The sequence below is a fragment of the Sander vitreus genome, chromosome 4, assembly GCF_031162955.1.
Source record: "Sander vitreus isolate 19-12246 chromosome 4, sanVit1, whole genome shotgun sequence".
Taxonomy (NCBI): Eukaryota; Metazoa; Chordata; class Actinopteri; order Perciformes; family Percidae; genus Sander; species Sander vitreus.
The window spans coordinates 3,564,034-3,590,551 of NC_135858.1; the positions used below are offsets into that span (position 1 = coordinate 3,564,034).

General features: G+C 42.8%; 1 protein-coding gene across 1 annotated transcript; it reads left to right on the plus strand.

The window, feature by feature from the left end:
- Positions 1-861: 861 nt before the first annotated feature.
- On the plus strand, positions 862-26,063 carry rybpb (RING1 and YY1 binding protein b). Its single transcript, XM_078247729.1, has 5 exons — positions 862-1,017; positions 1,607-1,732; positions 21,907-22,215; positions 22,305-22,403; positions 22,737-26,063. Exons 1-5 carry the CDS (start codon positions 992-994, stop codon positions 22,984-22,986), a joined length of 810 nt encoding a protein of 269 aa, XP_078103855.1. The 5' UTR covers positions 862-991; the 3' UTR covers positions 22,987-26,063.
- Positions 26,064-26,518: the final 455 nt, after the last annotated feature.

The window sequence follows — 26,518 nt, forward strand, 5'->3', positions numbered from 1 at the left end:
TCTTTTCTGACAACTTTATACAAAGCTCACAGGTTTACCTCCGGGAACTCTGGCTTTCTCCCACAGTCCGTTGAACCTGAAACTCTAAATTGCCCATATGCGTGAAATTGAGTGCAAATGTGTCTGTCTGGCCATGTCTAAACTCTTTAATAGACTGTAGAGAACTGTCCAGAGATTGTTCCTTTATTTTATCCAATGCATGTGGGGAGAGGCTCAACAAGCAAAGTATGATGCATCCTGTGATGCTGGTGTACAAATGTAACTCCTCGCTTTTAGTCAGAAACAGTTGGTCCACCATGGATACATCTGTAACACTATTCTTACTAATAATAGTATTATTATTAAAATGTGAATAAATGCTGCTTGTGGTTATCGTTTTCTTTTACCTGTCAGTTAGCTTCGTTTAATTGCTTTTGCTATTTGTGTATTGTAGGGTGACCAGACGTCCCGAAATCCAAGCAGTTGTCCTGAATCCCGAATCCTACCCTCATTTTTAAAATTAGAGCAAAGTCTCAAAAGCAAACTCGAGTAGTTTTTTTTTTTTTTTTTTTTTTTTTTTTTTACACAGTATTGTTTCATTTTACCCTTTTTTATTCATCTGTCTTGTGAAGCACTTTGAATGTGTTTTAAAAGTTATGTATACATTTGTTTTATACAGTTGTATTTATTACAGGCATTATGAGCGATATCAGTATTTCAAAGCTGTAGTCTGCATGTATGTGTGTGGGTTGAGGTGAGCTCTGTCAAATTTCTCTAGTAGTTATTTAAATAGCAACTAAACATTCATCCAGACTTTTAAACCGACTCGCGCTCTGATTGGCTGGGTGGCGGTCACGTGGGGCAGTCAGTCGCTGTGCCGTGCCTCGAGCCAGCGCTGAGTGGAGCCTGTCTGCCAACAGCTTCAGCAGCGGCTCTATCTGGAACCAACTACCCTCACTGATAATTAAAGGAGGCCCTTTTTTCTTCTTTTTTACGAGGACTATTCTTCACCATGGGCGACAAGAAGAGCCCTACCAGGTAATGCGACCAGCCACTGCCGATTTTCGCTCGTTTTGAGCGTTTTGGGCTCGATATTTGGATGCGTTTCCCTCACACAGGGATCGTTTCTGCCTTTTTCAGTTGGTATGCCACAGCTAGCTAGAATAGTGCAGTCACTATGGCGGCTTCTCGCTCCCTACAACCCAGTCACTTAACAGACAAAGGGAACATTTTCAGAGGATACGCCTGGCATTCCCTAAAACGCTCTTCTGTCTCAATGGAGCCTTTTGGAGGGTCAATGTCGAAATTGACATTGTTTGATATTGGTTTTGTTAGCCGACATGCTAAGCTTCGATGCTGAAAATTTTAGCAATGCTTGCCTGCCTGCTAGCCTAGCTGGCGATACAATCGGACGGTGTGGAGCTTCGCCACTGTGGGGATTTATTAACCAAGGAGCTCTACTTGCCGGGACTCGAACCCAAAATTAATGACAACACCATGATTTGTGCTGCTATTAGTAGCTTGCGTGTTACACGACGTGTTATGTTTGTCACAATCTCCTTTGTTGTTAATTCGTGTAATATGTTAGTGGTATTTCAAAAACTAACTTGACCTTAACATTTGTCAGGCCAAAAAGACAAGCCAAACAGACTGCTGATGACGGCTACTGGGACTGTAGCGTCTGCACCTTCAGGAACACCGCCGAGGCTTTCAAGTGCAGCATCTGCGATGTGAGGAAGGGCACATCCACAAGGTAACGTAGCTCTCTCTCACTCTCTCTCTCTCTCTCTCTCCTTCTCGTCTGAGCGTCTAGTTTTCGCCTGCTTGGGCTGGCTGCAGCAGCATTGCATCGCAATTTATGGGGATGACAACTTTGACCGACAGCCTATTTCTCTCTGAGCGAATGCGGACTTGTTGATTGAAACATCTCCTGCCGTTGTTTTGGATTATATCCGTAGTTTCTCATTTTATGCGACTAACATTGCATTGCTTTTATGCATTCGTCTAGGTAGGCTGGCTGCTTCACTAGCCGGGGGGGTGGGGGAGAGAGAGACCATACTTCATGATGGCTGTACAGCTAACGTTACAGAGCAACAGCGAAAGGGCTGCTTTTTTTCATGGAGTGAAACAAGGGGAATTCATGTGTGCATTTCCGCTACCTGTAGGAATCAGAGATTCCTTTAATGGTCTGACAAGTCAGATTGATTGTGCATGAGGTGGATGTACAGTAAGGAGATCATTATGTTTCTTAGATTAAGAAATGGCGTTCTTTGTAATCCAGATTAGAGAGAAATCCCAGATGTGCATTTTTTATATTTCTTTGCCCTTCAGACTATTTTCACTTGTAGCCAATGCCATTTCATGCCCAACCTGGTATGGCAGTCAGTGTTAAGAGGAGGTTCAGTTTTTTTTTCGATTTTACAAAAATCAAATTTTTAGTTTTTAAAACGTCAGTCCAGATATTTGTCAGTGATTAATCATGTTCAGAACTCAGTCTGCCACAAACAAGTGAATTCACTCATGTCTGCTCTCAGAAAATGTCAGCATATTAATCATATCAGCATTTATAGCAACAGGCTTGTGTGCCAGACATTTCCCCTGATCTTCCCTCAGAATACATTTTGTCAGAAGACTGCGTTTTATTTTCAACTGAGATGAAATCACTGTATAATTTAAATGTCATGACGGGATTCCCTTTCGGTTGGATGTATACTGCGTGACGCCTCCTCCCCCTGTTCTGGATTTTTTTTTGATGAGAAGTTGCCTTTGCCACGGTGTGAGTTTGTTTACATGTGTCATCAGTTGCATGATGAGATGAGAGAGCGATGAGTCATTTGTGGGTTTGTTGACAGGTCCCCTGCACTTTAACCTTTCCAGCTGTGGTTTTACAATGAGTGGCTCGACTGACACCCCTGGCGCGCCACAAACGGGGAGAATACACTGACGCTGGTTTACTGAAAATCCAAAAAGACTGAGCTCAATCTTAATTATCTGGCACCCCTCCCCCTATGATCTTTTCCTAGCTCCGTGTAGAATAAGATCACAGCTGATGATGCAGGCTGAGCCTGCTTGCCCGAAAGCAGGAAGCGGAGACGAGCATGTCGTAGCCATCCTGCCACTGTGCTTTGGCAACAGCCCAGTTGCCTCTATTTGATAAATGGGAGCACATGACATCAGGGGAGTGGTTGTCACACATTCCCATTTGATGTGTCTAGTTAACCTTTGATAATGCAATTGTATAGTTGTGGGGCTGCCTCTTATTCTAATGAGTACTAATTAGCTTTCTTTTCTTCAGTGTTTGATATATTTCAGCAAAGCATGGGACAAAGCAACATGCTCTTAGCTAAATGATTCACACTTGAGGCTATGTGTGGATGTTTGTCTTGCTGTTTTTGTCTCCGAGGCTCTACTTTGTGCTTTAAGCACAAGTGCACGCCTGTTCACTAATTACTGTAGAGTTTCTCACTGCTGGTAGGAGTCAAAACCCTTCTTTTCTTAAAGTTGAAGTTTAATTTGGATCATCAATTTGTGTTTACTGCAAGATAGATGAACTTGGATAAGTATGGATTTGTGCAGTCAGTGTGACATGAATGTATTTAAGCATGGTTTGAAATAGCTTGTTTTGAGTAGTGTGAATGCCTGGAAGCTACCTCTTTCCACAATCCCCACATATAGCTTTGCTTCCCTGTGTGCTGGGACAAAGGTCAGTCTGTATTTGACTGTATTTGAACGTAGTAGGAGAAGATGGATGCAGCTGAAGTATTACACAGACATCCATCCAATTCCTTAAAAGCTGTTGGTACAGGTAGCACTCAGCAGACATTAGTGCAGTGATGTGGTTGATAGCTGCAGGTGGAGTCGTACAGGGTCTACCTGCCTGCCCTATGTGAATGTCAAGATCAGATGAATATTTCCACCCCCTTGAGCTTGATGCATCCATCCTTCACCGTGTGCACTGAGTCATTGATACAACAGTTGTTTCTACTGGTGTTGATGGAGGATACACTATTAACATCATCCACACTAAGTGACAGATAGTGGCATACACTCCGATGAGCTTGAACTGCACTTTGTCCCCTGCCAGCGGTAGGTAAGCTAGGTAACTGTGAGTCATGCAGCTCTGATTCGTGCAAATGGAGGCAAGAATGTGTGTTAATGAGAGCAAAACTCTGGCTGTGGCATCAGCATGCAGGGAGAGGCCCCGTTCTCCCAAGCCTAATGAACCTGTTGACCCAGTCCAACTCAGTGATGTAACATGATACTCAAGTAGGCTATATCTAGCCTCTGCCACTCTGACTTTTAAACAAGAAAGCACTCGGCTTCTTGCACCTGACCTCGCTGCTAATCTACAAGTCCAAGTAGCCCAAGTGTTCAGCCTTGGCAATCAGTGCCTGCTTCTTTGGTAATTGGAGAAGCAGTTGCATTAGCGTCCCCTGTGAGATGCATGCTATCATATTTAAATGTTTCTGGCATCTGAACCCGATCGCTGCATGAATGTGACACCGTGTTGCTGTGCATCAGTTTGCTTTGTGGTGGTGTTTGGTATGCACCTCTGTCAGCCTCGGCACCCAGGGAGAAACCATTAGGATCCCTCTAAAGTTGATTGATGGTGGGGATCACAGGAAGTCTTGAGGTACCTCAGTCCTTGACTGCTGTGCTGTTATCTATGCGCTGTTGCTCTGTTGTCAGCCATTTCAAGTAGCTTCTTTATATAAAACAAAACAAATGGGTGTCTTTCACTGGTTAGCAACATTCATTGTTCTGACTAGATTAAATAAACCAACTTCAATGTTCCTTAATTTATCTGACGCTCAGACTGCTGAAAGAACACAGAACCATAGAAACCGATATATTATTTAAAGCAGTGTTTTATTTATATATATATATATATATATATATATATATATAGGGGTTTATTCATATTGGTGTCAGATATAGGGCAAATAGAAAAGGGTCTTGTAAAAAAGTAAATGCTTAGGCCTATACAAACATTGTTTGAACAGAAATCAAGGCAACTTGATACTTGTTCATACAGTGCTGTAATGTTAACATACAGTGAATGCAGTCAGAGAGCGCAATACCCCAGTGTGAAATGTATTAATGTAAAGGTGTCAATCTTAAAAGACAATAAAAGGTTTTTTTTCTGATCACGTCAAACCATAAGCAGTTACTGCTTGTCCATGACTGTAGACATTTACAGATGTTAATGTACTTAACTACATGTGTTTTGCATTTAGTCTGTGGCTTTATAATATGACCATATGGGAAACCCATAAATCCACAGATTATGAATGCTAGAACTCAGATTGATAAACCGAATCAGAATGGCTTTAATCTAAAGGATACCCAACCCTAAAGCCATGGGTTAGTAGTGGGGCTAAAAAAGTAAAAGTGCATGCCTCCCTTTGTGCAAGTGTTGAGGCTGCACAATTATTGGAAACTGATTGCAGTGTGTGTCTGTGTTTGTGTGTCTCAGTGTGTGCCTTTTTGTCTTTTACAATGATGGAATAGAGTCATTATAATCCGTGGATTCTACCACTGTCACATTAAGACAAATTGTCTAGGATAATGGAATTACATAAGAGGGACATGCTGGCGCTCAATTTATATCTGCACTTTCATTGCCCACCCCCCTGCCCCCACAGCAGCCCCTCTCGGAGAAAAACTGTTTTTTGCTTATCCAGCATTATCAGCATCTGCACTAAAACCCTAAGCACGAGCGGTTTGCCCTAATCTTTACATGTTAATTGCCGGATTTAAAAGTTCTTAATTACTTCATGGGATTTGGCAGTGTGAGTGATTAAATACAGTAGCCAATTTGGCAATCTGACAAAACAGAGAAATGTTGAGAGAGCTGTTGAATCCGGGCTCCTCCCCTCACAAAAAGATGAGGCGAACGAGTGTGACAGTGAGGGAGTAAGGAGTCTCAGGAAAGTACAGAAAGAGGCATCTGAGGACAAGGAGAGAGGGCGATATGAAGTGTGGAGTCGCAGCTAGCCTAGGAATAAAGTGAAGAAGAGGGCATGAGAGGACTCAGAAAGAAACGGAGCAATGAAGGGACAGAAAGTCTGTGTGTGTGTTGAAGGGAGGAGGGTATGGATGGCTGCAAGGGGGATGTGCTCACTCAGCCAAGAGTCTCCAGGGGCTAAAGCTCATCATTATCCAGGGACGGAGAGCGCTAGACTGGACAGCCTCTTCTGTTTCTACCAGCACCATCAGTCATGCATGGGGAAAGAACAGCACCATTTGACATGTCATTTGCTACACATTGAGACATTGAGAGTGAACCAGAATTGACCATTCTCTCTTGTTATGAAGTAATTGTTGGAGTTAAAGAATTTGATCCTGTTGAGCTGTGGTGTGTCCGAGCATTATGGTGAAGGTACAGACCAAATATCAGAAAAGTTTGGTAGATTTAAATCGTGGCTACAATAGTGACTTTGTATTCAACCTCTTGGTGTCAGGTGTCCTCACTTGATGTTTGTGTTTGCTTGCTTGATGTTGTTTCCCTTGTGTAGAACACGAGAGTCTGCTGTCAAGGTGCAGCGTCCCCTTAGGCAGTTCTGAAAATTCAAACCAGACTCTGTTTATACAATGGCAAATGGGCAAGAAGATGATAGGACAGCAGCAAGATGGGGTGACCGGGTCTACTTGACAGATAACTCACGCACACCAGAGGCAAACAGCAGGAGAGAGAGAGTGAAGAGAGGTGAAGACGACCTACTTGGAGCCAGCAGGATTTGGGGGGGGGCAAGCAGGGAAGAAGACAACGAGAGAATGATGGAGAGGCAGTAGAGAGGAAGAAAACAAATGAGTGATACAGAGCAATGTGACACAGTGCTGCTGATAGAAGGAGCTCACATGTACTTAGTGCCTTTGCAATGACTTGCTGTCAATCTGCCTAATGCCAGGCAGATCGTACCCTGAAAGGTCAGTCAGGGAAAGAAAAGAGTTGAGTGTGAAGATGAATTGTCTTTTACACATAAGCAGACACAAACTTAGACATTTCCTCTTTTAATTCCTCTGCCATAGACCTCCCTTTCTTCTTGCTTATGTCTCCCAAAACACAGCTAAACTCAGACGGGTTGACTCCTTTAGCCTGTCGGGAGAAGCAGAAAACCAGACAGCCAGGAGCCAGCAGGGTCCATAAGGTTTACAGTTGTTACAAAAAAGTTGAGATATCTTTGATAGATTTCCATGAATTTCTTTCCTTTCTGTCCAGTATTGTCAGTAGTCAGTACCATGGCAACTAAATGTCATTACTTTGGAGCTTTTTTGCTGTTTGAGGAAAAGGTGTGGGCTGTAGGTGCTTTCCTGCTGTGTATACACAACACCTGAAGGGAACATGGTGAGCCTCAGTACCCCACACGAACTGTAGTGGCGTTTTTCCACTACATGGTACCTGCTCGGCTCGGCCCGACTTGACCGCGGTGCCCTGTCCTCCTTTTTCCATTGCAGATTTAGTACCGCCTCATGTGTGAGGCGAGCGTGGCTGGTCGTCATAGCGACGCCGCAGGAAACTGCCTCGACACACGCACACAGAACGTCGAATGTGTGTTGTTTTTGATTCTCGGCATGTGGCTGTTGCCACAGCCAGAAGAAGCTGGAGGCAGCAAAAAAAAACACCGCTGGCTAAACTATTTAACCCTTGTAAGGTGTTCAGGTCTGTGGGACCCGTTTTCAATGTTTGCTAAAAGAAAAATGATGCTGTTTATTATTTCTTCAACTTCTTTAACTCAAACTCATTGGCCTTGGCTCATTTTCTGTGAAGAACATAAAAAATAACTTATTTTCAATGACTGCACACGGAGGTGTTTGGGTCTACTGGACCCGAGTGTAATGATTGTGTAATAATTGTAGGTGCTATTAAACTTAACTGTGTCCTCCTCCTAACTGGGCCTGCTGTGTGTGTGTGTGTGTGTCTGTGCGTCTGTATGTGAGCGTGCCAGTGTAGGTGCCTGTGTGCGGAAATGTTGTCTTTCTGCACCTGCTATTCCCACACAGTTACAAAATTGTTACATTTCAAGCACTTTCACCTGTTCTAATTAAGAAATAAGCACCAATAATGATCAAAAATCTTGTTTCTATTTTTTTTATACCTTTTTTGTAATTGAATTTCCTTGTTTTCTCACAAAAAGCGAAAATGATCATAAATGTGATCTCACAAGGGTAAATGACAAATATGAACCATAAATGATGCATATATCATTGGTAATTGAGCTAAAGTAAACGTCTGTTAAGTATTTTTACATAAATTGTTATGGCTGTATTGATTTAAATGCCTAATAATGTGGTGGGTCCACCAGACCCGGGAACATTGGCTGTGTAACAAAAATATGAACACCACACAAGGGTTAAAAATGGCGGGTTTGTTCAGGACACCCCCGTCTGTCGCTAGCAATGATGACGGCAACATTAAGCCCTCAATGTCCTGACTAGAAGGGATGAATGCCTAATGCCTCTGGTGGGCAGCGGGAATGAATGGAGAAGCGCTATAGCCCCAGGCTGCTCTTCAGGTGCTATCCTCATTCAACCTCCACAACACACTGACTCGCACAGATTACTTCACCCATGGATGGCTGGAGGTGACAATACTGCTCCAGTCACCTCAGGCTCAGACTGATCAAGAACTTCCTCACAGGGAACACAAGTCCCACAGACCAGTGGTATTTGTCATTTTTCAATTTAAAGGTTCTGTACTTCACTTTCAGAACATTATTATACCAGTGAACAAATATTCCTATGTAAAGATATAGGGGAGTAATTAGCGTTCTGAGCAGAAAACAAAGTCACACTTCCTCCGTGTGTGTTGTAATCCAAGCTTCTCTGTTATTTGTTTTGGTCGCCGTTCCGGCTGCACGTGAGTCCCTCCCTTTGAAACTGTTGGCCCGCCCTGCTCTGCACTGCGTGCTGCCCAGGACAGGCTTCTGCGGGAGAGTGGTGGTCATACAGAGGTCACCCTCTGATAATGCTGGTGTCCCGAAGGCTGGTGAAAGAATGTCACGCCCTACTCTGCCTCTGATTGGTATTCTTATCCTAACCAATCTCACTCCTCATACCAAAACCTAACCAATCCCGGTTGGAGCGGTTAACGTTACTCACACTGATCAGCACTAACTAAGTATGAGCACCGATCTCCTACGGAAGTCTGGCCCAGGAATTGCGCAGTGCAGAGCGGCAGCAATTAGCTGGCCAGTTAGGATCATTATTGCCGACTCAGCCACCTCTATGTTTGCTTGGCATGTCAGAGGCGAAAGCCGCGTGCAGCCCAGACTCTTAATGTCACTCAAACTCTTGTTAGAGCCATGTGAAGGCAATCCCAGCCCAGACTGAGTTTTGTTCAGTATTTCAAGTGCAGCACTTTTAACATCCCAATAAATAAATGAATAGGTTTGTTTGTATATGTTCACTGACTAGGATGGATGCATTTATGAAACATTCTGTTTAAGATTGACGTCTCAATCTTTTGACTCTCAACTGAAGATAATTTCCCTAGACGTCTCGAGATTCAGTTCTAAAATACAAATAATACTATTAGTGCTGAAACAATGAATTTATTAGTTGTTGGGATAAAATGAATTGTCAATAACAAGTCATTTATCAAGGAAAGATTTTAATATTTGCTGCTTTCAGCTTCAAAAAGTGTGAAGATTTGCCGTTCTATTTTTAACCGCAAATTGAATGTCTTGGTTGGACAAAACATTTGAAGACTGGGCTCTAGTAACTTGTGATTGACATATTTCACGAAATTCTGACATTGTTTTCCTGTTGATGGCTAATCAATTAACTGTGAAAATAATTGATAATGCCAAGCCCAAGTGGACATATTTAAATTGCTTTTGTCCGTTCAACAGTCCAAAACCTTGTTGTTGTTGTTGTTGTTATTATTATTATAGGGGACCAAGAAAGCCAGCAAATATTCCCATTTGTGAAACCAGAAGCAGTGGATTTTTGGCACTTTTATTTAAACAATGACTTTCTCTTGTCTCAAGTCATCTTAACACATGCATACGGCTTCTTTTTGTTTCAAGAAAAATGTTGTCAGGCAGGGGCCATGCAGTGCTCTTCTCAGACATACCTCAAGTCTCTATGGAAAGATTGTCCAACATTCAACAATAGAACAATAGATTGTGTGTGTGTGTATATGTATATATATATATATATATATATATATATATATATATATATATATATATATATATATATATATATATATATATATATATATATATATATATATATATATAAACAAATTTCAAGCAGCACAGACAGCTCTGTGCTCTGCTCCATCACCCTCCATACTGATAGAGGAAAGGGGAGAGCATCACGGGTTTCTACATTATGATCAAGACGTACAGCAAGTGTTGACACAGACGAGTGCGTGTAAATCATCGATTACGTGGTTGCCAGCACGTCATAGGGAGGTGCTCTGATCAAAATAAAGCCCTGTAGCATTGCAACATGATGGATCTGAGAGTTCCGCTCAAGGCTGAGGCTGTGATGGTCTCTTCATTCCTATGTGGGGGGAAACCAGGTCACTGCTGAACGCATATGAATAGAGGATGTTTGAACAACTTTGTACATCAAGGACAAGGAGCCCACGTTGGTACTGTGTAGATGCTGTTATTTACAAAGTCTGAATGAGAGAGTGGGTGATGTTAATTTGCTGGGCTCTTTTAGTGGGCTGTTCATGGTCGAATAATACCGTCGTCTGTTGGCTGTCTCACTCTCTCTCCTCTTCGCTCAGCTGTCTGCCACTGCATTCACTCAGCCTGGCAGAAAATAATTGCTTGTCCTCCACACAGCACTTCAAATAAAAGAGCTGTGTTAATGAGGGCTTTCCTGCGCGTCTCTCTCTCTCTCTATCGCACTCTCCATCACTTGCTCACTCTCTTCAGTACTCGGTCTCTCCATGAAGTGCTATGGCACATTGTTTTTTGGTTTCTCTAGAAAGAGTTCCCTCTGAAACGGCAGCTTCAGTTTTTGCCCATGGCTTGCAGTATCAGCTGCTCCTGGCCAGCGAGAGCACCAGCTGAGCAGAGGTGTATGTGTGTCTGTCTCTGAGATGGTTCAGGCTGAGAGGAGCAGTCTAACTATGGGTGTCAGTCTGACTGAATTAGGAGCTTTTAAGCATGATGATAGTTATTTCAGGGCATCCCGTGGAGGGAGTCTCCCCATTCCTCCCTCCCCCAGATGGTGGAATTTAGGGCCAAGCATAGGAGGAGCTGTCAATCATGGCCTATTGTTGTGCGAAGGGGCGGTAATAAGCTGTAAGCCCTCACAGTTGGAAATGATTCGACAGCAGGCTTTACACACTTGACACTCTCACTCACGCTGAATCCCCAGGAATATATTGGCAGCAGTGGGAGGTTGAAGCAATCTCTGCAATTGGACCCCGGAGTTCACTCCTGGTCCTGCTCCCAGGATCATTTCCAGTACCTCTTGTGAAAAATGGATCTTTCATATTTTATTTGGATGTTTGCAAAATAAGATGGTTAAGTTGCAGAGTAATTTTCAGCAATGTTGTAGTTTAATTAGTACATTCTATGCTCAACAATGTGGACAGTTTATGTAAACATGAACTGTAATTAATTTTTAATACGAAACAGTGATGTTACTAGGTAAGCTGCGTCTCTCCTCACGCAAGACTGCCCAAAGTATATTTGGTGACCCATTTAAGCTTATTTATGTTTATTTCTATCCATCCGAGAGAACAACGCCATCCACGATCGATTAATTAGCAAGATCAGGGACGTTTTCTGGTATTACTAATAATAATGATAACTTTTTTTATAAAGCACTTTTAAAAACCCACAGTATGCGAGTATGAAGTCAGCATTAACATTATACAGTGCCGTATGTGTACAGGTTAGGCTATTTTGTGGGTGAGTAAATGCTACAACTCCTCAAGACCAAAGCCAACTTTCCGTGTCTTGCTTGCCACCTGCTTATTGAAGTGAAAGGGTTTAGTCCCAAAGTTAGCACAGCTTTGGCCCAGGCTCACTAACTTAAGGTGGACTAAACTTTAAGGTGGACCAGCTATTCTCATTCTAGTGACAAGCCGCTCCGTTTTGCTTTTCTCAGAAAGAAAGAGAATAAGCACATTTCTCCAAATGTTGAACTATTAAATTTATACCGAGGCTTATTTAAATTTGTATGGATTGAATCATACTTTTCAAGTTCTTTTTAGATTCTGGAAAAATATAGCCTAATTATATACATATTAAAAAATGTTGATTTGATTAATAGTTATTCTTAAAAAAACATACATTTATTTTCTGATTTGGTAAAATGTGTGAGAGACCAGAAAGGGAAGCAACTGAGTATGATGAGTATGGAAATAAACATTACACTTTAAACACTAAACTAATTTATTTTGAAAGCATTTTTTTAGGCCTTTTATTAGACAGGACAGCTTTAGAAAAGAAATGGGGAGAGAGATTGGAAATGACATGCAGCAAAGGGCCATAGGTTGGAATCGAACCCACGGCTGCTGCGACAGGGACTGAACCTGTGTATATGGGGTGCATGCTCAACCATGTGAGCTATCCAGGTGCCTCCTCATTTTATTTTTTGTCATTTATATGACATTTGATTTACTTGATACTGGTAGATGATTTTGAAGCTTTCTAACTTTTAACATTACAATTTGTCAAAAAACACACGACATTGAAAACTCTCAACATCACTGAAGTATAATTTTAAGCAGAAGGAGACTTTTTCCAGCTGTTCAGGGCCACCACTAGGCTATTTCATAAATGCACGTCACACACACACACACACACACACACACACACACACACACATGGTGTCATGCAGCTCCAGAGCATTGCTGTGCAAAGCCATGATGTGTGGTCAGTAAATAAATAATAGGGCAAAGAGCGCTGTGGCTCTATCGTGCCAGCAGCAATTCATGGCTGACTTACAGCTGGCACTGAATCACTGCTTAACTACCGGGGCTGCTTCTGCCACCACTGCTGCTGCTGACACAAATCTCAGGCTCTGAACGGGGATTTAATTCCGCAACAGGCAAAAGAGGCGTGGAGCTTATCAGTCAATCACCACCTCCTTGGCTAACAGCTCTCACTGCCAAACAAAATGATTTCTAGACCTGTTGGATGCTGTCTGGATTCACAATCTGATTACTCATGCCTCTGGGTCAGGGACAAATATTTCTTCATAAGGGGTATACAGTGGTGCTCATACGTTTATGAACCCATGCTAAAGTTGAATCATCTTTTGGAAATTGATCTTAATGCCTTAATTAAAAAAATTAGGAAAAATCCAACCTTTAAGGACACCAATTTTCTTTGTGAATGAATAATGTAGAGATTGACATGGTTTTATTTCAGTTGAGTTTCAGTTTAGCTGGTTTGATTTGCATTGAGAGATGGTTTTATGGAAAGTACCCCATGCCAATCTCTAGGTATGGTGAAGGGGATGTGATGATGTGGGGGGGCTATTTTAATTCCAAAGGTCAAGGGAACTTTATCAGGATGCATAGTATCCTGGATCCATGAAATAACTGGCCTTTAAAAATAAATATCTGCCTGCCTCTAAGGGAATTTAACATAGGGGTGTACTGACTTATGCCCCCTGTATTTTAAGGAAGAACATTTATTAATTTACGATACATTATTCATTCACAAAGAAAATTGGTGTCCTTAAAGGTTGGATTTAATTAAGGCATTAAGATCAATTTCCAAAAGATGATTTTTTTTAATTCCTCTTTTTAGCATGGTTTCATAAACGGGTGTACGTGTGCACACGCCGTGTGTGCATGTGCGTCCGTGTACGCACGTGTGTGTGTGTGTGTGTCTGTCTGAAATATCTCATGAACCGTTCATTCAATCTACGTCACACTTGCTTTCCTGGGTACCCAATGAACTTGGGGTTTGGAATTTGGAGCAGTTTGCACAGCATTGAATTTTGGATATAGAAAAACGGAATAAAACCGAACGGCCAAACAATAAAGGTTGTGGAAAAAATTGACAGCAAAAAACCCAACCTGCAGCGCAAAAGACGTCACACGCAGCACGCTGTTGACCTGCTCTGTACAGCAGCGTGAGGGGGGGGGGGCTTTACCGGCTTTGACTGACGTTACATGATTGCTGGACATACCAACCAGACTTTTCTTCACTTTCCTGTAGCACGAGTGGATAGTTTACAGGAACGCAACGGTTGTGTTGAAAAAGGTGCTACCATAACTCTGGCTCTTCCGTGTCTGCCCTTCACAATAAAAGCCCAGCTTAAATTCACTCAGAGCATTTTGCTGAGAGGAAACTCAATAAAGATCCGTTTTGCCGACACTAAATATCAAACAAAAGCCAAACACTTTATCGTGTTAAGTTGCTGTGAGCTGTACATTCACCACTTCTAAACAGACAGCAGACCGTGACATAATCTCGGATCTTCTTCCTCCGCGCTGTGCAGATAGGTCTGGCAATGCGAGACTATCTCAGAAGTGACCGGGCAAAGATAGCAGTCTTCCTCTGTCTTCCTCAGACTCACCCTGGGTACTGTGAGTCCGTCTCTGTACTCCATCCTGTTCTGGTGGTTGATTAACGCAGCTTTTTGCTGATTGGCTCTCATAACGGGCACACTGCCATGAGTCCATGAGGCAATGTCTGATTTCTCCAGATTTTAATTGTGATATTTTGTGGTTAAATTCTGAATCTGCAATGTTCTCTGTCAGGTAAATGTAGCAGTAGCCTACAATGCCTTCCTCTGAAGTAGAAGTATACTATAAGTCAGTAGCAGGCTGGTTGCATATTATGTGCTTTTGGGGTCTAAGTAATTTTGGTTTACAATTTGGTTCTGGAGAATGCTGCAAGAAGCAATACCACAGGCCAAGCAATCGGCCCGTTCCAAACGAGGCACATTTTGAACGGCCACTGTACTAGTGTTGATGATTTCCCACCAGATGTTGACATCGTATCATGAATCGGAAGGTACTTGAATGACCCACAAGATTCCCATGGGGTAGGGTGTATTGTGTCATTGAAATAGGAATGGGACAAGAAAAACCAAGGCTCAGAAGTGGACAGGATTTTATAATTGCAGATTTGTGTCAGCATAGGCGAGGAGGTGAGCTGTAAACTCAACATGATCACTTCCTAATTAATTAGTTATCAACTTAATCACATTAGCATTTAAAGCATTGATGAGCGTAGTTACTTATTTAGTACTATGAATAGTAATAATAATAATAATAATTTTTTAATAAACAAAGGTGGCGAAGGCTGGAACATGTGCGTGGCGTACGCAGTTTATGTGTGTACCTTTTTAGAGTGGCTCTAAAGTGTCTTTTTACAAAATAACATGATGTGACAGGGCTCTAGAGTGCGACCAAAATTTGTAAGGGTGCGACTAAGATTTTTCCTAGGTCGCACCGGTGCACCTAACGTCCTCGCATCCGCTGCCTCTCCACGAACGAAGCGATGTCGTTTATATCGATATGGTTTACTGTTGCGTTACATGACCCATTCCTTCTGTAAAGCCGTGCCTGTGTTTGGATCTATCCTCTTACTCTCCACGCAGCCCCGCCCCCCATTCACTCACACAGACTCCCCCGCAACATGCAGACAGACGCAGCGCTGCCGGTCCAAACTGCTGACATTTGTCTACAGTTTTAATTTTTATTAACACAGCTATATATTAAGAATGAGAGGGAAACCCCGGCCGCCACGGCAAAAAACGCATTAGAAGTTATTAAATGCAACTAACTTCAGTTCGTTGAGTAATAGCGTGAGATGGAGCCTGCTGGACCTGGGCGAGAGATGTAACCCATGGCCAGAATATCATAGTTCATAAAAATGCAGCGCAGTGACCATACAGACATGTCATAGCCTACACAAGACGTGTGTAACGCCACTGACCCACCAAAGCGCATTCGACCCATGCTGGACCCATTCATAAGCGTACGCTTCAGTCCATCACACTTCCCTCTCCCTCTGTTTTTTTTTATTATTTATATATTTATTTGCTATCACTTTTTTTCCCCTCCTGTATTGATTCAGCAGAGATATTGACAGAGGAACAAATGAGTGTTTATATTTGTTCTTTCTGCAGTCTGGGACCCTATAGCGCCTCCCGGAAGGGAGGAGTTGGTACTCCCCATGCAACACGTGGGAGGAGTCCTGGGAGATTTTATCAGCCAGTCTGACGGTGTGCAGTAAGTGGCTTTCAGTGAACGCGTTCTCCACTGAGTGTCCCACCAATTTGGAACAGATTCCCAGGAGCCGTAGAATCCTGGCCTTCAGATGAGCTGAGAGGCCTCCAAACCACACTGCGCCTCCATACTGCAGAATGCTTTGAATTGTTGACACAAAGAAAACAGACAAGATTTCGCTGTTCGCGCCGAATGACCTAAGTCTCCTTAAAAAGTAGATTCTTTGCTGTGATGTGTGATGTGACATGATAGGTCCAAGAACGGTCACTGTCCACGTGCACTCCGTTTGAACGATGATTTTTGTTTTATGGTTTTGATTGTGAATGATTATTGGTGCAATGTGGCACTCATGAGAGGTGCCGAAGATAATCTCCTCAGTTTTCTGTGTGTTGAGGATGAGGGCATTTAGATCACACCACTTTACCAGATTATTCACTGTTTCCACATAGAGATCAGACCCCTCCCCCTCCTTCATCAGAGCTACCAGTGCAGTATCATCGGAAAATTTGATGAAATGGTGGTTGGATGCAAAGGTAACACAGTCGTTGGTATAGAGTGTGAAGAGCAGAGGAGAGCTCACACATCCTTGTGGGGCACCGCAGCTAGTTGTGACCATGGGGGAATATAACTTCTAACTTACGACTTCCAGGCTTTTGTAGCTATATATCGTGTATCCCCATTCAGCGTTAACGGCGACGCGAGGACACCTACATTTTGTGCTGGTGCACCTAAATAAAAAAGTTAGGCGCACCAGTGCAACCAAGGCAAAAAGTTAGTCTGGAGCCCTGTGTGAGAGATTGTGTTTTCTCACCAAATCCCATCAGGTGTGTTCATGAGGGCCATGCTGGGTCAAAGCCACTTGCTCTGTGCTTCCTGTTAAATATGAAAAAGAACAAAAACAGAATTAAGTTAATTTTCACTTATTGGGTGATTCCTAACGACTCTTTGTACTTCCGTTCTAACTTACGACTTCCAGGCTTTTTGTAGCTGGATATATCATTTGTTGCGTCTTGCATTTCTAGCGACGAATCGGAATAAAATGGATTATGGATCATTTTACTTCTATAGTTTGTAGCTGAATTTACAAGATGACTTCGCTATTGGCTGTTGAAACAGGTGACCTGTCCCTTGCGTTCTAAAACCAGTCGCATGCGCCACCATCAGCTGGCTTGAGTCGAGCGGAGACAGGCCGGTTCAGAATCTTTCGTCCGAACTGGGCTTTAGAGCATGGGAGACAGTGTATCAAGCTTTCCCATACTGAGTTACTGTCCTAAAATAGGATAATTATATAGCCTATTATAGTCTGTCACCTCTCTCTTTCCTCCTCTGTCCTAGGCCTTTTATTAAAGAATGTCGTTCTCTTTGCCATTTTTCAAGTTATATTATTTAAGACAACAGTGCAGACAACTGTTTATTTCTAGGGCTGGTTATCATTTGAAAGTTTTCGATACTACTAGTTTGGGCTGTGCAATTAATAGAATTTCGGACAATTTCGGTTCCTAAAGATCACAAAAACGGAGTAATCGCGAAAAACGATTATTTTGCGCAATACGTTTTGCAAGTAAACTTATTTTTTCTTGTGTTCTGAATGAAAAAGAAAAGTTCAAACGGGAAAAGTATTCACAGTTCAAGGTGTTTTCACTGTTGATTTGTTTAACTGTTTTTGAAATTCAATAATTGGGGTTTTAATATTGACCAAAATAATCGTGATTATGATTTTTTCCATAATTAACAGTAACCATAGTAACCTCAGTGAAACAGAAGTTTGATGTGTTTTCTGTTGAAAATGATTTGTCAAGCACCAGCGCTCAAACGGTAATGTTACTAGTAGGGCTGGAACGGTACATGTATTCGTATTGAACCGAACCGGTACGGGCGTCTTGGTTCGGTACATGAATTTACACGGAGAATACACGGTATAAAAATAAATAAAACTTGCATTAATGTAATGCGGAACTACTGTTAGACACGCGGTTCTTTAGGGACACCTAATCTGTAGCCCTGCCCTTAGCTCTGAAGCTCCCGAGCGCCGCCTACATGTCGAGTCAGTCGGTCCAGTGAGTCCACACGAAGCAAACTAGTCCCTTCCATATACAACCAAACACGGACGTAGCTGTATCCCTTCTCGCCTCGACCACAAATGGCCTCCAGGCCCGTTTGCTTCGCTGTTTGCTCCGGTATTAGCTGTTAGCTCCGCCGTTATCTCTTCGCTCCGCTATTAGCTGTTAGCGCCGCTGTTAGCTTCGCCGCTAGCGTGTGAACCTAACATCAAAACTCGTCAACTGCTCTGTGTAACCGAAGCTGCTCTTTTAACACCCCTGCTCTGTGCATTCACATATGAAAGCAGTGCTTGTCTCCCATATCACACTAGCAGCTGGTTGTCTTATTTTGTTTACAAGTTACAGATGGAGTCTGGAGATGATGCAGGGTACTTATTGTTTACTGTTTACATCTTACTTTATACACTTCAAGCTGTTACAGCTAGCTCAGTGGACAGCCTGAGACATGCACAGTAAAAAAAAATTGCCTTCTGCATTTTTGTTTTGCTTTTCCCTCCATTGTACCGAGCCGTGATGTCTGAACCGAGGTATGAACCGCACCATGACTTCTGTGTACCGTTCCACCCCTAGTTACTAGGCTACTGGGGTTTTATATCCAGTCCTATTTACTCTGTAGCTAACTTCATATGCCTCAGGAATAACAGCAATTCATCGTTTACTGACTAAAAGTCATTCACCCATTGCCTCCACACACGCACCAAGATATTAGGAAATTATCTAATTGCGATTATTTTGACTGATACTGCGATATGATTCACGATATTGGAGGGAATGATCATTTTTGTATTTTGTATTCTCATTAAAGTGTGATATTTTTATTTTTTACGATGAGGATGAGGTTTCTGCGAGGATCTGTACCAAACAAAGATTTTTGTCTGTAGTCGGTAGGAAACGATTTGTACGCCCGGATGTCTCTGCAGCACCACAATACTTTATTTTAGAATGGTTAGACACATATTTTACCTATAACAAATATTGCGCCCCCTTGCGATTTGGATATTGCACTAGTCCATATTGCAATTTCGATAAAATTGCGATTACTTGTGCAGCCCTAGCGCATACCGTGCACATGCGTGGTATAAGCGCATCAAAGCAGTTGTTGATTAAAGACACAATAGATTTGGCATTAAAAAAACCAATGTGTTTTTGGCAGAATTTACAACCACTGCGGTGGCCAGAGTTAGATTGGCAGGTAAAATCCTGTAAGTAATTAATCTAGATTGAAATGGAATTGGGATCAATTTGATGGGAACAGGACAGGGTTGGCAATTATGAAGCTGGAATGGGAAACAAATGCACTCCTGTGTTACCCTTTAATTCTCACCTACAGGCTTCAGAGAACCAAGGCAGCTAATGGATACTGCATCAACGGCCCATGGCTCCTCAGCATTCATCACATGCTTTATTGATGGAGTGTAGTGCAAACATAATGACATGATGCTCGATTATGCCCCGATTGATTGCCTTCTGATCGGCTGCAGGCCCCCACCCCCTCCTCAAGGAAATGCCCCCTCTGTGTAATAGATCGCAAGAGGCGGACACTAAATGAGCTCGATGGAGCTGTAGAGAAGAAAAGTTGCATATGATAGGTTAGTTTTTAAGTGCTTGGCTACTAAGACATAGGACTGAGTACAGTTTCAACTGTGACACGGAAGTGCAGAAAAAAAGTGTAACTGGACTGGCAATATGATGTTGCCAAATTGAAACGGAGGCCAACCACTTAAGCAGCGGTCTAAATACCACCCTCCACAGCAAGCCACTGAACTCAACGTCCTCAGTCAGACACACTACAGTGGTTACCACAGAATATGAGTCAATTTGTGGTGGTTTAATATGTTGAGCATTGTGAGGTGTCATGTCCGGCTGCTCCGAAGCCTGGCATCACCACACAGCTAGAGTAATGTCTTCTATGAGCTCATCTAGAACTCCCAAACACTAAGTATGTTAAGTCAAGTCTGTTTCTCTCTGCCGTGGCTGATTCAAATAAAACTGGACTGGTTAAAGTTAACTTAGCTGACGTTTTAGAGGTCCGCAGTAACAAGCGCTACTGTGAGGCTCTATGTGAAAAACAATAGCAGATAAACGGACTTACTTGAAATTTGGGAGGTCCAGGTGAACTTGTTGATATACACTAAAGCCAGAGGCTTACTGGGGTCAAGCAGTCGCGCACGAAGAGGAGGCTGCCGCGGGGACTATTCACAGACGGGTCCACAAACATAGTGAGAGACAAGGGGACAAGGAGGGAATCAATGCGCTGTGCGTAGCTATACAATGAAATAAGATTTTACAGGTTGTTATATATTAAAAAAAAAATAGAAAAACAATATGTGCCGGCCAACTTGGATAATGTGGCAGACAGCCACAAATAAATCAATTTACGGGAACACTGCACTATTGAACTTCTTCTGTTTTTGCCACATGCATTTGCCCTTAGACCTTTCCTAAATCAAAGCCAAACACATTTGTTTACACTGTGAGAGCTTCATTTACCAGCAGTAACACTTGTTTATCTGGCCTGATGCTTAGACTGACAGTTTCTACAACTTCCAAGAGTCCCTACTTGACCACAGATCTTCTAAAGCAGTCCTAATGTTTAAGGGACCTCCCTCCCCTGCTGGGATACAAAAACTCTTCCTGCCAAGACTAGAATTGTGTTTGGAAGGGTTGGGTATACACAGCGAGCTAGTATAACTTGTGTTCCTGTTGAAGGCCTCCTAAGCAGCCATCGAGCTGTGCCAGGCTGTTTGTTTGCACGCTAAGCTTTGTGTGTGTGTTTGTCTGTGTGAGCGTACTTGTGGTTTACTCCTCACCATGCTTGCCCAGTGCTGGCCTGTGATTATCCATGTTGCTGGCTGCAGTTTGGTCTCAGCTGAGTCGAAGGCTCTGGAAGGCTGCAGTCATCCTTCCCTATCCCCCCAGGTCCTCGGTTTCCCCCCCAGATGCTGCCAGCTGGTGTCCATTATGTTGCAGGTGTGTCTGTGTTGGCTCAGGCAGTCTGACTGTGGGTTAGCAGTTTGCCTCACAATTTCAGGCCCTGTTCATCTGCACAGCTGATGGAGCAAGATGCTGCTCTTGCTGCATGCATGTTTGTAACAGTTCAGTGGTGATGCACCACAGTGGAAAAGATGTTTTCAGAAAAGGATGGTTTTATGTGAACCGCCTCTTTTAGGAAATCAGTGGGATACTTTAAAAGTTGCATGTGACATTTATCTTCCTGGCTTTTATTGTTTTTGCTAAATGAGAACGATCAAACAATTGCTAAGGCTTGTGTTTATGTATGCGTTTGAAAATGAGTCCAAAAGGTGACCAGCAAGCTCTATGATTGCTGGTGAGCTCAGCGAGCGGAGCAGCTAGACCATGTCCAACTGAATCTCAGTCTGTGACAAATGGGGCCAACCCCGCAGTAATCAGATTAGAGGACCTAAGTGACGTGCTGCAAATGTCCCACCTTGTGATCCTGTGCATTCATTTTATTACAGCCGTAAACTAATGAGATTATCCCTCAAAACAAAGCTGCTCCACCAGGAAGCAGCTGCGTGAACCTACCTCTGCAGCAACCGTTTTCCCTCGCCGGCCTGTAGGTTCAGTCACCTCTCTTTGTCAGCCAGGGTGCGACTGTGTCGGTGCGTAGCCAGAGTCAACTCCCAGCTCCACTGCGAGGCTAATCCATCTTTGTGCCTTGGATCTCCTCCACAGGAAACCCAGGATCAACTCCCAGCTGGTTGCCCAGCAGGTGGCTCAGCAGTACCCGATGCCTCCCCCGCCCAAGAAGGAGCGAAGGGAGAGGAGCGAGCGCACAGACAAGGAGCGCCCGGATGGCGAAGGAGAGCGTGCCAACGGCGAGGGACGCCCAGAGGTTGAGCGTCCGGAGATAGTGAGCCCAGAGGGAGAACCTCCTGAGAAGGAAAAGAGCGACAATGAACAACAGCCAGTCAAAGACAAACCCGACAGAGAGAAAGACATTAGCCCAGCCGTCACAAAGAAGCCCAGCATCAAAAAGACCAGGTCAGTGTACGAGTGGAGTCTCCACTTGGGTCTCTGGATGTTGTCTGTGCTGGTATTGTCCTCACTGGTTTACATCTGTTTTCCTCTAGACCTAAATCAGACAACCATCAGAGCCCACCCAGTGACAAACACAGCATACAGTCTGGCAAATCAGCAACCAAGACCAACAAGAACTCTCACATTTCCAGGTGAGTAGCACTCTCTCATCCTGTGCGTCTCTTTGGCAGAACACATGGTTTCACATCTGTGACTACACAGCACTTCTATTTAGAGAAATTCATGCAGCACAAGGCTAGTGGGAAACCTCAAATGATTCACAAATGATCTTTTACACTAAACACCCACTCTCACTTTATATACACTTGTTCTGACTGTTCATGTGTCACCCGATGAATTGAGCAATTTAGTGTAACCGCCCCCACAGTGCTGGCAGCCTCCCCTTTGTTGTTGCTGAGACATGCATATTGTGGTTGCCATTTCTGGTTATTTACATCTCGTGTTTTCTGTCTATGCCCCATAAGGCCCAAACTGAAGAACATTGACCGGAGCACCGCCCAGCAGTTGGCTATCACTGTAGGGAACGTGACAGTGATCATAACAGACTTTAAGGAGAAGACCCGCTCCTCCTCCACGTCCTCGTCCACCATCACGTCCAGCGCGGGCTCCGAACAACAGCACCAGAGCTCCGGCTCCGAGAGCATGGACAAGGGCTCGTCGCGGGCCTCCACACCTAAAGGGGATCTCTCAGTGGGGCACGACGAGTCGTTCTGAGGTCCTGTCCCTTTCCTCCCCCCCCCACCCCACTTCATCTCTTCCCCCCCTCCCTCTCTCCCCCACCCCACCCTCCCCCTCCCATACCCACGTTTCTGGACACTATGGATCCCACAGGGGGAGAGATTACACCTTTCCCATCGCTGCCCTGCCTCCATTCCACGACAACCCCTGAATGCCGAGAGGAGCTGGGTGACTGAGAGGAACAATGTGGTGCGCCTGCCAGAAAACAAAAGCCCTGCTGGGGGAACTCCCCTCGTGGTTGCACCCGTGGCACAGGCGAGGAGAGCTGGGCTACAAGGAATAACCCCCACAACCTCCCCTGCGGTAGCATCCAGACACTTGTATGTATTGTTTTATATTTGTATGTGGATGTGAGGCCAAGTCGACATTTGTTTTGTTTTTGTAAAGAAGAATTCTCCGCTGGGCACAATAACCATCATTTCAATAACTTTAAACTATTATTACCCTTATTTATTACCTGTTGCACCTGTATACTTTGATATTCTACTTTTTATGTTGAAGCTTTGCTGTGTAGCCCTGCCGATCAATCATTCCTTCAGTGTTTTTATTACAGTTTAAAGATGATAGGACAAGACCCACGACACACACACACACACACACACACACACACACACACACACACACACACACACACACTGGTGCTAGATACACTGTGAAGCGGTTTTGCAGATCTGGGATTTCCCATTCATTCAATGTGACAGATTGCTGATAAGTCTAATTCTCATTCACAATAACACTGTCTTACTCTGAACACTGTCAGGACCTCCATCAGGTCCATCTTGTTCTGTACAGGTCAATGTGCATCAGAAGAAGGGTCACCTGAGGTTCAGACACCTGACTTTTTCAACTAGATTGTCTATGATTTAGTATGCTATAGCAGATCTCTTATACAGTATCTTATGTCCTTAACTGTACAGTGTAGGCTGTTGTGTAAAACACTAAAAGCTGTTGATATTTTCTGCATTCCGTACTTGGATATTGAGTTTTCTGGCTGAAGCTAGAGCTGTTCTCTCAGCTCCTCAGCCAGAGTTTGTTCTGTGGTGACTGAAGGATGGTTACATGCAGTTCCACTTGGTAAAACCATATCGAACTGTAGAATAGACCTGTTGTGTCAAGCTGTTGTAAATCGATTTCCTTTTTCTTTCGTTGTGGTTCTGAAGACAACATTGAATCTTCATTCTCTCAGCCTGATATCCCAGAAAACAAGTGCAAAGACATGAGGAATTCACAAAGATTGACAATTCAGTTAACGTTTAGTTTTTTAAATGAATTTAAGACTCCTGTCATTGAAGGCAAAAAAATATTGCAGTAGTTAATAGAACACAATTGCTCTTTCAATTTTTAGAACAGCAAGGCTTATTTAATGGTTTTAATTCACGTTCACCTTAGCTGATACTAGACCAACATTTTCTTTAACTGTATGAAATTGTAAAAAGAATAAATGTGTATATGATATCTTAGTTTTATTTATTGAAGGACCAAAGGAATTTCATAATGACATGATACATAGACAGATACATAACAATTTGAAATGCAATTATCTAATGTGTGAGATGAATAACAGTTTAAATAAAGACTAATATAATCCATGTAAATGGTGTTCTTATTGTCCACTTGTCTCTGTGCACGGCTAAATTGGGGCAGAGAACTGTCAATACTGTGAGCCCAGTCAAAGAACACTACCGGCTCTACACCCAGTGGTGGATCTTGCCTCATTGTGCAGGCGATGAGAAGAGCTGGGTGTGGGTGGTTGCTGAAAAGAGCTCTGGGGTCTGCTGCGTCAAAGCCTTTGGCCTTAGTAAGCCCCCTCTTCACTCTGCTGGACTACCACAGTAGATATAGCTCCTCTAACAAAGGTCCCAACTCACCAAGTGAGCTGCTTCCAGAGCAACTAAAACCAGGTTAGGTGAGGTTAACAAGTCCCAAAAAACTAAATACAATATATCCTACTAGGATCTGAGGGGCAGGATTTGATCCGTGTTGACTTAAAGCTTTGCAGATTCACACGTAGGGATGATAATCATGTGTCGTAAGCAATGTGTGAAGTCCAAGGGATATCTGTTAATGAGGTTTTTCTGCTCTTAAGCTGTGGTTAATATGTAATTATGTACTTTATTGCATACAGATATGGAATCAGTGTTCAAAGGGAGGAATCGCAATGTGAATAGAACTAAAATATGGGACTGTTGGATCAGAGGGGAATATTGTTTGTCTAATTTTTACTGAGAAAAAAAACCTTGCTTTGTAATGCAAACTATTAGAAATGGGCCTAAAAAGCCATCATTTTACTTGCCTTATCTGCAACCACGTTCACTTGAGTACTCCGACAGAAAGGATTCATTGTTAAATTATTGACAAATGGCCATTTGCTGAGTATATGAATTATTGCTTGTATATAGAATTTTAAAAAGGTGCAAAAGCAAACACTATGAATGATGGCATTGGAGCTGAAGTCCTTTGTTTCCTGTTTCCTTTCCGCGCAAGCAGTTCTGTTCTTGTGTGCGACCAGTAACCTTAATTTACTGTGTAAAGATGGTTACATTTTTTAGCTTTGTTTGTCAGAGACCCAAATATAGAAGGCTTGTTTACTGACTGTATAACCTTAATCGTGAATTTCCAATTAAGTGTATTATACAAACTCATTTCTTCCTATAACAATGTCTTGTACAATGCTTTTGAAGTTATTGCTCGGTTTAAAAAAGAAAAAAAGAAAAAAAAAAGTGTTAGGGACATTACAATAATCCATTTTCTGTTTTAATCCATTTTATTTTTAATTTTATTTTTAATTTTATTTTAACTTATAGCTGATGTGTCATTGTTTCCCCTTGTGAAATGGTCACATTATGTTCCTGGTGTGGAAATGTACGCAGCATTTTCAGCAGATCACAGCTTCTTGTCTAGCTTAAAATGTTAAAATAATACATGTTTCTGGCATGTGCACGACTTTGCGCTTATATGCTAACCTGATCATTTTTCCTCCGCTTCAAATAGAAACGTCTATTTATGAATTTTGCTTGTAGTTTTTCACAAATAAAATTGTTAAAGTTATCTTATGTTCTGGCTGCTTTGTGTCCTTTATTAATGCTATTCATTCTAACATATACACATGTATTTACAGACACATGCAAGACTCAGATCTTCAGTTGCTTTTTACAGTGTCGAACAACAGGAAGTGTGTATGGATCTGAGACGGCAGACTATTGATTGAGAAGTGCTGAGGAGTGTGTGTTCATAGTAGAGGAAGCATCCACAGTGCAGTGACACATGACATTAGGGAGTTCTTATATTGACAACAGCTTTCAATCATGTCATCCTCCAGAGGCTGGTTAGCAGCCCACTAATGCGCCATCTTTAAGTTTTAAGCAATGGCTGCATTCCTCTGTCACCACTGATCATTTATACAGATTTGCACAAAAAAAGTGGATACTGGCCAATTTAGGGCCAATTTTATTCTCTTTGTGCATGCTCCCATCGGGCTCCGTTCTTCACAAACATAACATATGTTATC

Excerpts from the sequence above, each read along its gene's own strand:
- rybpb (XM_078247729.1), top strand. The coding sequence starts at position 992 with ATGGGCGACAAGAAGAGCCCTACCAG. Across the intron at positions 1,018-1,606 it reads GACAAGAAGAGCCCTACCAG|GCCAAAAAGACAAGCCAAAC; the intron begins GTAATGCGACCA and ends AACATTTGTCAG. Across the intron at positions 22,216-22,304 it reads CCCAGCATCAAAAAGACCAG|ACCTAAATCAGACAACCATC; the intron begins GTCAGTGTACGA and ends GTTTTCCTCTAG.